Source organism: Xiphias gladius, chromosome 24 (assembly GCF_016859285.1).
Source record: "Xiphias gladius isolate SHS-SW01 ecotype Sanya breed wild chromosome 24, ASM1685928v1, whole genome shotgun sequence".
In the NCBI taxonomy this organism is placed as follows: Eukaryota; Metazoa; Chordata; class Actinopteri; order Istiophoriformes; family Xiphiidae; genus Xiphias; species Xiphias gladius.
In genome coordinates, this window is record NC_053423.1 from 23,617,947 (window position 1) to 23,629,080 (window position 11,134).

At 45.9% G+C, this 11,134-nt stretch overlaps 1 protein-coding gene across 2 annotated transcripts; it reads left to right on the forward strand.

Moving 5' to 3' along the window:
• The first annotated feature begins 338 nt into the window (after positions 1-338).
• LOC120786240 (glyceraldehyde-3-phosphate dehydrogenase-like) lies at positions 339-10,483 on the forward strand. Of its 2 annotated transcripts, none has more exons than XM_040121546.1 (12): positions 339-456; positions 853-900; positions 5,829-5,928; positions 6,302-6,411; positions 6,520-6,610; positions 6,830-6,945; positions 7,341-7,422; positions 8,120-8,271; positions 8,541-8,619; positions 9,012-9,095; positions 9,505-9,602; positions 10,057-10,483. In XM_040121546.1, exons 2-12 carry the CDS (start codon positions 878-880, stop codon positions 10,124-10,126), a joined length of 1,005 nt encoding a protein of 334 aa, XP_039977480.1. In that variant the 5' UTR covers positions 339-456; positions 853-877; the 3' UTR covers positions 10,127-10,483. The 2 variants fall into 2 exon arrangements, with proteins under 2 accessions (XP_039977480.1, XP_039977481.1); XM_040121547.1 differs by having other exon boundaries at positions 393-479.
• The last annotated feature ends 651 nt before the right edge of the window (positions 10,484-11,134 follow it).

Sequence of the window (11,134 nt, forward strand, 5' to 3'; positions counted from 1 at the left end):
CATGTCTCTTGGGACCCTTGTATTTGCATTACAGGGGTCGGGGGGGGGGGGCAGATTTTTTTTGGCCCACCATCGGCGGTGTCACGTTGCGACCAGTGTTCATCCTCTGCCCGGGGACTACTTTGCATGGCGGAGGAACGGGATTTAATAGAAACACGGACATTTGCGAATCGCGCGCTGTCGACATAAATCAAACGAGGCGATCAGAGCGAGGCTACCGGACGTCCAGGTGAGTCTAAGGCTTCTGTATTACCCCCCCCCCCCGCAGGTGCAAAGTCCCACGTAGACCCCGTCGGCTGGTGGTTTGCATAAGCTCCGGCGGACGGCGACCTTGACATTCTGGCGGGGGCGTGTCCGGCGGCGCGCCGCGGGGATAAATGGCGGTGGCACGGCTGCTCGTTCCCCCGCTCGCGCTTCTTCCCCGGAGGACCGGCTGACCGAGGTGCCTTCTCAACGGTACAGTTGAACCTCCTCTCGTCGTGAGTGAGACCGAAATGGTCCGGAGCAGCGCAGTGGGAGGATTTCGAGAGTTTGGTTCTGGTTTTTACGCGCTGCCCCGAGCAACAGGTGGAAGTGGGGGGTGGGGGGGTCACCTGGTTTTTGTGGTGCTGTGGTCGTTGCTCAGTCAGCTCTCTCTTGATTTCCCCTCATCTGTGCTTCAGCTGTTCTCAGAACTTAAAAGTTGTGCAGAACGCTGATTCGCTCTCTCCTCTTGGTTTAATCTCAGTATTTCTGCAGCTCCCATTTTGTTTTGTTTTAGTCATGAACTCATGGGAACTTTGCTGCAGCTTCCCAGCTTTGCTTGTCTTGTGTTGGGTGATCAATTTGGTGTCCATGCTTTTTCTCTTCCAGTGAGGACCAGACCACATCAGACAACATGGTGAAGATTGGAATCAACGGGTGAGTTGATGCTCTGTTCTTCTTTTCAAAGTCTGCTCCGTGTCTCTGGTTCTGTCCCTCGGTGCGGCTCGGGGGCCCGTATCCGATTAATCACGTCAGAAAGTTAGTGAAAGACTCGCGTCGCCACTTACCTGAGCCCAGAGTGGCGCCTTCAAAATTGCTTGTTTTGTCTGACAAACCGTCCAGAGCCCAAAGATTTTTCATTCACTTTCATACTGTGTTTTTAAAAGAGGAAAAAATCAGCAAATCCAAACATTTGAGAGGCTGGAATAGGAAAACCTCTGGCATTTTTGCATTAAAAAGTGACTTAAATGATTAATTGATTGATCAGAATAGTTGTTCATTCATTTTTGTTTGTTTGTTTTGACTAATCAATTAATCAACCTAATTGTTGCAGCTCAACTAGTCATCAGGTATTCGGACTCCTAATCCTTATAAATTATTTAAGGGCAAAGGCAAAAACCCTGCAGGCTGCTGAAATATCATCTTTCAATCGTTGGTCGTCTGGTTACTGCTCTCGTGAGAATCGAGGTACAGGTCACGCAGAATGGGGGGGGAAGCCGCACAGGCAGATTTCCAAATCCCCCGACAGACTCAAACGTCGTCTTCACGTGTTGGCCAAAGACGGGCTGTGATTTCGTCCCCCGGTTGCCATTCGCAACCTCGGACATTTCCCAGCTTGACTAACATTTACTTAGAAATGGATTGGGTGGTGACAGTGATTACGAGAGGCGCAAGCTGAACGAACCGAAAGGGCCAGCGTCCAAAAATCCTTAAGTCCTTAAATCCTCCTCTGGTTTCGTGTCTGAAACGTGACACGTTGGCATCCTGCATTTCGGGCATCTTGCGACCGGAGTGTGGAAGGGCCGCAGCAGATGCACAAGGTCTCTGGTTTACTGGACCTCTTTTAAATATTCGGGGGTTTTCAGCTGCTGCTCTGATCCAGGTCGACACGACGCGAGGGCAACAGTAGAAAAGCCTTTAATTTCCTAAGTCACTGATGTTACAAGCACCTAACGGTCGAGAGTGCAGAGGTCCTCTAACCACGGGACCCCAACGATGTTCCCGTCACCTCCCCAGTGTTTATCTGCGAGAGGATTTCGATCATTTAACCTCAAGACAAGAGCGAGATGGAGTCGGTTGAAGGAAAGGAAATTTTAAGAGGAGGATGTGACTCAGTGTGGAGACAGTATTTATTTATTTTTTTCTCTGAAGCAGATAAAGTGATGCTGTAGGTTTCTTGTAGAACCGAACAAGCCAAAGAATCAAAAAGCAGAGGAGTTTCTCCATATCTTGGATTAAATGCTCCGTGTCTCTGTCTGAACTTCAGAGATCAGTTAACTTTACAGCAGAGCTGAAACAGTTAATCGATTTTTAATTGACAACCACTTTGATAATTGATTAAATTGTTAAAGTAACTTTTCATGCAATAATCTCAAACATGACCTGGTTCCAGCTTCTCACTTGTGAGGATTTGCTGCTTTTCTTCGTCTAATGTGACGGTAAACTGAATTATAAATTATTTTTTGACTGTTAGTTGGACAACAGGATCATTCTGAAGACGTCACCATGGGATCTAGAAAATTATGGGCAGTTTCTAGTGTCTTCCATCATTTCGTGGACTAAGGAAGAAGAGAAGCTCACTAAAATAAGTTTTTAGTAAAATACAAACATTAGAAATGTTAATAAATAAAGGTGTGTGTGTGTGTGTGTGTGTGTGTGTGTGTGTGTGTGTGTGTAGAATGTAATTCAACAGTCTGTCTAAATACCCGAGTTTCCTTGAGCAAGACACTGAACCGCATTAAGAGGTCACTTTGGAAGTGAAAGTGACAAATGAATATAAAAGTTATTTTGCAAACTTATCCTCAACATTCCTTTTTAAATGAAGGTGTCTTGTTTTGTAATTCAACACTAAAATAAATCTGAGCTACTCAGTGACAGTTTTACAGAAGAAATGACTTTGAAAACTAGAACACTACATTAGTGCAGGACATAGAACCAAATATTAAAGATCTTTAGCTGAGCCTGTATTTGCATACTGGGCATGAAACGCTACACATGTAAAGGAATCACACAGATTCCCATTTTCCTGCTGAAGGAAAAACTGCAGCTCTACCTGAGCAACTGTGTGAGACTCTCTGTCCAAATGCTGGACAGTGACAGTGACAGGGCTCTGGACCGGACCCGTCTGTTCTTGGGTTATTTATAGTCCGGCGGTGTCACGGTTGGCGTGACACCGCCGGAAGAAGACTTCCACACCCTTCAGGACCCCTCCGATCCCCTCTCCGTCGCTATCGCTGCTCTCCTCAGCTGTCACATTCCTTTTATTCTCCCCTCGTCTATTTTTAACCCTCTAACCTTTCCGCTGAAGTTCAGAGACCATCCGGTCCGAGGTTTATGGACGCTGCTCGGGCACGGAGATCACCAGCGAAACCTTTTTTTTTCCTCTCCTCCTCCTCCTCCGTGAAGCAGCTGCTGTCGTGCTGCAGAGACGATTTAGCTCCTCGATCCTGGCGCCGTCCCAACGGCAACACTGAGCCTCAGAAACAGGAGACGGGCACTCGTCCATTTTGGCCTTCTGGCTGCTTGGTGGCTTCCCAAAACTAACCCGAGGAAAACTGCATGTCCACTAAACTGGCTCTCAGTTTTGGCTCTGGACCTTTTCTACGAGGAGCTGAATGTTCTCCCGGTGACTGCGCGGGTTTTCCTCCCAACCCAAAAACGTGAAAGTTGATTAGAAATGCTCCTGCTCCTGAGGCCTGGCACTGCAATGTGGCTGCCCACTGCTCCCTTAATAAATATTATTATTATTATTATTATTATTATTATTATTATTTAGTAGTAGTTTGGTTCAAATACAGAGGGAATGAATTAAAGTAAAAAGCCCTGCAGCCGTAAATAACCTCTTATTGACACTGACTTTTTGCCAGATTATTGTTTTTTTTCCTTTGTGACACCCGTCAGTCTTGACACTAGTGTAGAAACTGCTGCGAAAACCGTTCCCCAGACAATTTTCCATATACACACACACACACCATTCTCGGGCCGTCACTTCGGTTTAAGTTAGATGCTTTTTAATCTGAAACCATCTGTTTCCCTTTGCACTCAAATCTGCCTCAGCTAGTTTGATTAGACAGTTGTGTAAATCATTCTCGGCCTGAGGTTGATCCAGCACATTTGATCAAAGGGTTCTCACATACTGTGGGACTCTAGACAAGGGAAAAACGTCCTTATGTGCAGTCACGTAAACTGTGTGTGTGTGTGTGTGTGTGTGTGTGTGTGTGTGTCACGTGACTCCTCAATGCTGGAGACATCCAACGTTACATGACAGGACTCAGTCAGTGCTGAACATGTGAAGTATAAATAGTGTGGTTACAGTAACAGGATAACGGTGTGAAGTCTTCTCCTTTTTTATTCTCCCCCCTCATCCAAAACAAACTTTTTTTTTTTTTAAACGTGTCAGATTTTTTTTTTTCCCTCGCAGTTCAACGTCCTTTACATAACACGCTGTAAAATTTTATTTCCTCACTTTTTTTATTTTTTATTTTTATAAAGCTCTAACTTTACTTTAGAAAGTCGTCATGCACCAGAATCGTCAGCGACCAAGACTGACGTAGTGACGGTTTGTGCCTCCGCATTTCTAGTACTAATAGTTAACAACTGACACAGGGCCAGCGAGATGGTGATTGAACTCTGTCGTACGGATTGCATTACTTAGTGAGATGTTTACCATACATCACATGTAGATGGGGGTGAACAAAATATTAGAAACGCCGTTCAGAACAACGCCATTTTAAATGCAAACTCAGAACAAACCAACACGTGGTCCATACAGAAACGACTGACGCAGAAGTGGCCACTCACTTTAGCTCCTTTTTTTTTTTTGTAGCGCCATCAACATCTGGATGGTCACGTCATCCACAGGTGTGCGTCCTCCTTTTCTCACGCTGTCATCTAAAGCTAAATTGAGCGAGAAGAGCTCCTCTCCTCCATCCCTCCTTTTTACCTCCATTGCTGTTTCTCACACGTCTCCCAGATGATGACACACCATTAAAGCCCTACAGCTCTGACTGCTCTTTATTATATTTTATTTTTTTCCTTTGTGGTTGAAGCTGTCATGTAAATGGTTAATAGGTAAAATGAAAAAGCCGATTCGCCCCTGACTGAACATCTCTGCCCTCCGCTTGCTCCCCTCTCCAGTTTCAGGCCCCTCGCTGTGTGACCTGCTGTGATGGCAGCCATATTGGGCATAAACCGGCTGCCGGTGCCAACTATTGTTATCTTCAGTCAAGGTTGGCAGGCCTTGTATGGCCCATCTGTCCTCTGCAGTGACTCCCGTTGTCGTTTTGAGTTTCAGTGTCGCCTGCCGGTCAGGGGGGGGGGGAATGCGGGAGGTGCGTGCGGCGCCACGCGCGGTTTTTGCAGACAAGGCTGCTCAGGAGGAAAATGAAAACGGGTTTTTGGGTCAAAACTGATCAGTCTGGACAACTTGAGGGCTTCGAGCCAGAGTTGCTTTTGCCCAACTCTATTGAACAGACAAAAGTAAAAGACGATTATACTAAAAACAGACACTTTGACTATTAAATCTTTTGTCCCAAGACGCACACATTTCTTTCAAAGCTCAAACTGATACATATTTCTTCTCGCTACCCTTCAGTCCGTCAGACTTTTGTTCATGCTTTCTGAGGCTGGCATAAGAATTAGTTTCCTGAAAGTATCCAGAGTGGTCGAGATGATCTCATTTAGCCCCAGTTAAACTTTCAAAACGTCATCTTTTAAAGCTCTTATCCGTGTTCATGCCTGGTTTCCCTCTGAATTTTCTGACCTGTCGGGGGGAAATTGCGTCTTCACAGCGTTATCGGTGTCCAATGCGTAATGTTGCTGGGTTTTCCTCGTCCATGCTAACCGTGTCCTCCTGTGATTTTCAGATTCGGACGCATCGGCCGTCTGGTGACCCGTGCCGCCGCCAAGGGCGGCAAGGTCGAGGTGGCGGCCATCAACGACCCCTTCATCGACCTGGACTACATGGTGAGAGGACTGGCTGATGTTCGTTCTGGATCAAATGTTTTTAGCCGTTGTTCGGCTGTCTGTGTGGAGCCCCTGTAGTGATTTTATATGGACGTGCATGATCCTGTAAGCTGATAGCGAAGTGTAAAACGAGGAGAAGTTTAGTACCGGTGAAAATAATTTGACATTAAGGTGAAGAAGATAACTGGAGGCAGAGAGCTAATAAGAAGCTACCAGCGGAGATTTTGATGCTACATGGTGCAGCTGCACCGTGATCAGACCTCATTTTTTGATCAATTTATTCAATCGGGTCTTTTCCCTTAAGAGTCAGGGATTAATGCTTGTTTTTGAAAGCTGTTTTAAATGTGGTCCTCAACCCCCCCCCCTGCTGCAGGTCTACATGTTCAAGTACGACTCCACTCACGGTGTGTGGAAGCACGGAGAGGTGAAGGCCGAGGGCGGCAAGCTGGTCATCGGCAACATGCACATCACGGTCTTCCACGAGTACGTACCGCGTAATTTCTGCGCTGTTCTTTAGCAGCGTTTGCCCTGCGAGTCCGTTTCCAGCGCGGTCCGCGCATCTTAACCCCTCCCGTCTGTGATTAAATGCAGGAGGGACCCCGCCAACATCAAGTGGAGCGATGCTGGCGTCGACTACGTCGTGGAGTCCACCGGTGTGTTCACCACCATCGAGAAGGCCTCCGTAAGTTCAGCAGCTGCTGCCAGGCTGATTTCACTGGAAGACGATAAGTGTGGCTGGTGCCAACAGAGAACTTATCTGATTGATTGATTGATTGATTGATTGATTGATTGGCTGTAAGAGGATTATTCAGAAGGGAGCTCCTTGCTCATTTGCTGAGCACAATTTCTCAACACACGTGTCCTCACCTGACCTTGATCCTCTTGTTTCTTCCTTCCTTAGGCTCACCTGAAGGGCGGAGCTAAGAGGGTGGTGATCTCTGCTCCCAGTGCTGACGCTCCCATGTTTGTCATGGGCGTCAACCACGACAAGTACGACAACTCCATGAAGGTCGTCAGGTGAGTCTCTGAACCTGGACCTGCAGGACTCAGGCTTGGACTCTTCACCGTTACAGATGTTCAGATCAAGTATTGTTTGTTTTTTTTGCAGCAGACGGTTTAATACGAATGTAGATAGTTTTATTCTGTCTTTTTACAAATAGCTGTTGATTTTTAGCTCAGGACAAGGAGTTTAAAATCCCCTCTAGTTTTCATCTTAGTTGTTGTTGTTGATAATGACCCCTAGATTGGACAGATGGTCAGTTTTTTTCCAGACCTGCTGAGAACAGATGTGAACATCTGGATGCTTTGACATGTCAAAAATGCCAAAAAAAAAAAAACCAAATGTTAAACCAAGATCACCTCTTAAAATATACTCTAGTGTTTGACTCGTATTCCCTTTCTTGTCTCCATAGCAACGCCTCCTGCACAACCAACTGCCTGGCTCCCCTCGCCAAGGTCATCAACGATAACTTTGGCATCGTTGAGGGTCTCATGGTAAAGACCCCAGACACTTCACTGATACCGCTGCCGCTTCGATTTCATTTTACGTCCTGTGAATTCACACCAACGGCTGTTTAACGCAGGGGACACAAAGAAGGCAGAGTTGGCCTTTACTTGCTAGTCCGCTGCTCTCAGTTCAGCGGCCTGGTCTCAACTAGTGCCGTTTTATTCACTATCAAATTTCGATTTGATTTGATTTCACATTTTATAGGCCACATTAACAAATGCTAATTACAAGTAATCGTACAAAGTTATTAAGTGCCGGTATCAGATCCCACAGTGATGCCCACATGTTGTTTACTTCGTTTGACCAGCAGCCAAAAAAACGTGTTTATCAAACTAACCAGCACATGTTTGGTATATTCATTTGAAGTAACAGAGTTAAAGTTATAAAAGAATTAGCGTCACTGCTGTTTGTTTCACTCATTTGTCAGATGAATAATGTTTTTAGCGTTTTTAAGAAGAAACAAATTTGCCATCTACATACCTCCTGTAGCCAAAGTTCCCCGACAACGTGATGGTTTGACGGCTGATCACCCAGCAGCAGCAGACTGTTCGTTGTATTTAGAGTAGCTGTGCAGAACACTCAAACTAACGCAATGGTTTATTGCTAATTAGATTTAAATGTGATGGGCAACCAAAAAACGCCAGGTCACGGATGTGTCTCCACCTTACTGTCTGCTCCCTCCAGAGCACAGTCCACGCTGTCACCGCCACACAGAAGACCGTTGATGGCCCCTCTGGCAAGCTGTGGAGGGATGGACGTGGTGCCTCCCAGAACATCATCCCCGCCTCCACCGGAGCCGCCAAGGCCGTGGGCAAGGTCGTCCCCGAGCTGAACGGGTACGCAGTTCCTTACTTTGGTGGCGTGGGCGCCGTCGCCAGAGCAGTTACTAGAAATATGTCTCCCCTAGTAGGCACGTAGACGTGGAGACTGCGCCGTTGGACGCACCCAAAGTTTAGTGGAGCTGTTGTGTAGCTACTAAGCCTGACCTCTGCAGCTAGTTTCAGTCTTGGGACCCTTCTTTTCTAAAGGGAACAAAAGCATTAGTAAGTGCGACGTGTCCTGAGCTCTTACTCTGGATCTGACTCTGACTGTCTTGTTGTGACAGCAAACTGACCGGCATGGCTTTCCGTGTCCCCACCCCTAACGTGTCTGTGGTTGACCTGACCGTCCGCCTGGAGAAGCCCGTAAGTATCTCTAACCTTTATATGACCTCACAATGGGGGAGGCTGCTTTACTTGGGACCAATGTACAGCCGATGGTTACCTTCTCTCCCTTTTTGTCTAGAGTTCTTGTGTTTGACTTTAAATATGGGGTCCAGTGCGGAAGAGAATCGGAGCCTGGCCTTCCTTATTCCGATAGATATAGACATTGTTTGTATTAGTAGAGTCTCCATTGTTCTGAGACATTACTCTCTTTTAGACTTTGACATGTGTTTTTAAGAAACACCTGAAATCAAGTTTGTTATGAAAATGGCTTCTCTGATGCTGCCGTTTTTTGAAACCCAGACCTCAGATTCGTGTGTCTGATGTATTTCCTCCCCTTTTTTGCTTTTAATTAAAAATGTCCCCTCCTTCAGGCCAAGTATGATGACATCAAGAAGGTCGTCAAGGCCGCCGCCGAGGGACCCATGAAGGGAATTCTGGGATACACAGAGGACCAGGTACACAAAGAGTCACATTGCTACAAGATACCCATTTGTTGTTGTTGTTGTTGTTGTTGTTTTTATTTTTTTTAGACTTAAATAAAAAGACCAGAAGAAGTAATAGACATTTGATGTTAATGATAGCGTGTAGTGTCATACAGAAGCCACTAGATGGCAGCACGCTTCTAAATAACTTGGTAGTTAAAGATTTCTTAATCCTACTGTTCAGCTGGATTCATTTACCGTGGGATGTGCCGATTTAATGTATTCAGGGCCGGACAAGAAGTAAAGCAGGGTTGCTCTAAACCCATCAGTGTCCTTTTTATACGGTTTCACACCGACAATCTACACACACACTGTAGACGTTTTTTTAATATGCAGCTCTCTCAGCGAGCACAAACACCGGCGTTCATCTCTTTCCGCTCAGGTGGTGTCCTCAGACTTCAACAGCGACCCTCACTCCTCCATCTTTGATGCCGGCGCTGGAATCGCACTCAACGAGAACTTTGTCAAGCTGGTTTCATGGTGAGTGAACGGCGTGCGGTGTCGCGAGGTCCTTCGGGTCTCTGAATCGGTGTAAACGTCGCCAACCACGGCCGACACCGACGTCCGCTGAGCAAAGCGTACATATCGTTAAGGAGGATGAGGTACCTTATCCTCACCTGAAGGGAAATTCGCCTTAAGCTCTGTGTCCCTACAAAAGAATCTTAAAAACTCTGAAAAACCCCATCTATCATACCAAAACAACAATTTAATCTTTTTACATTTCTGGACTTTTTTTTTTTTAAACTGTTAACTTTGACAAGTACGATACAAAAACCACGGCATATGACTGAAATGGATGATCGGAAATAGGGGATTGAATAGAATTTCTAATGAGCTTGTTTTTTGGTATCTCCCCAACCCAAAACAAGGGCTACAAGCCGAACTGCACTGACTTGAATCTTGAACCTTTTTTTTTTTTTTTTCCCCACTGCAGGTACGACAACGAGTTCGGCTACAGCAACCGCGTGTGCGACCTGGTCCAGCACATGTTCTCCAAGGAGTAAAGTCTCCTGTCGGGACTCATGGTTCCCTCCCACGATTCCCTCTTCCTACACCTGTAACGGGATGCCGTGCCATGCCACCCGTCCCGGGAGCCAACTCTTCTGTGACAAACGTCCAGCTGATGATGATGATGATGATGATGATAATGATAATACCTTTTTATATCATAGTCACGTCTGTTCAGTAGTGAGGACCCCACCACGCAGTGTTTGTACGGATTATTTTTTTTCATTTTTTTCCCCCCCCATCACTGAAACTGTATTGACCTGAATGGTCTTGTTTCACTGAACATGCATAGTGGCTCCTTTTCTAAGCACCTAACGTGATAATAAAGTCCTCAGTTTGTGGAAAGGCTTGAAGTTGTATATTGTCTTTGCTGTACAAAAATTAGTGTGAATGCCTCTCTCTAGGCAGTAGGTCTCTCTATCTCACACACACAGCTCCCTTAAGCCTTGAAATATGTGACAAGTGTAAGAAAACAAACTAACATTATATATTAATACTCCTTGTCAAAAATCCTGCAAGTTGGTGGCCCCCTACCAAGAGGATGAAGACAACTTTCAAAAGCTCTCATTGGGTGCTTGACGAGGGTGGAGAGCGCTAATTATTCAGGTTTTTTTTTATTTCCTTTTTATCACGTGTCTATTTAAGTTTAAACAAACAGACTGTTGGAGTCCTAAAACTGGTCTATTAGTCCTGCCCAGACAAGTGACTTGAGTTTGGTGCAGAATATTTAATTTATTTCTGGGATAAAGGCCAAAATGTAATTAGGCGACATCAGACTGAAGCCCAGAGAGGAGGCGGCAGGATGTTAGTTTGTTTTGTTTTGTTTTTTTTCTCTGGGGAGGCATGTGGCTCCTGACGATTTCTTCCAAATCGTTTGTCTCACTCATTGGCCTTCAACGGCTGACCATGAAAGTCCGCTTCTCCTAGTATCGGGGGGTTCCCATGTCACTTCATTCAGAGACCACTAGGCTCATAAGGGGGTCTGGGGGGGACTTTCGCACCCT

What these genes read in the sequence shown, in the direction of transcription:
- LOC120786240 (XM_040121546.1), top strand. Translation starts at nt 878, where the DNA reads ATGGTGAAGATTGGAATCAACGG. An exon ending in TCATCGACCTGGACTACATG is followed by an intron (nt 5,929 to 6,301) that starts GTGAGAGGACTG and finishes CCCCTGCTGCAG; the next exon opens with GTCTACATGTTCAAGTACGA. An exon ending in GTCGTCCCCGAGCTGAACGG is followed by an intron (nt 8,272 to 8,540) that starts GTACGCAGTTCC and finishes TTGTTGTGACAG; the next exon opens with CAAACTGACCGGCATGGCTT.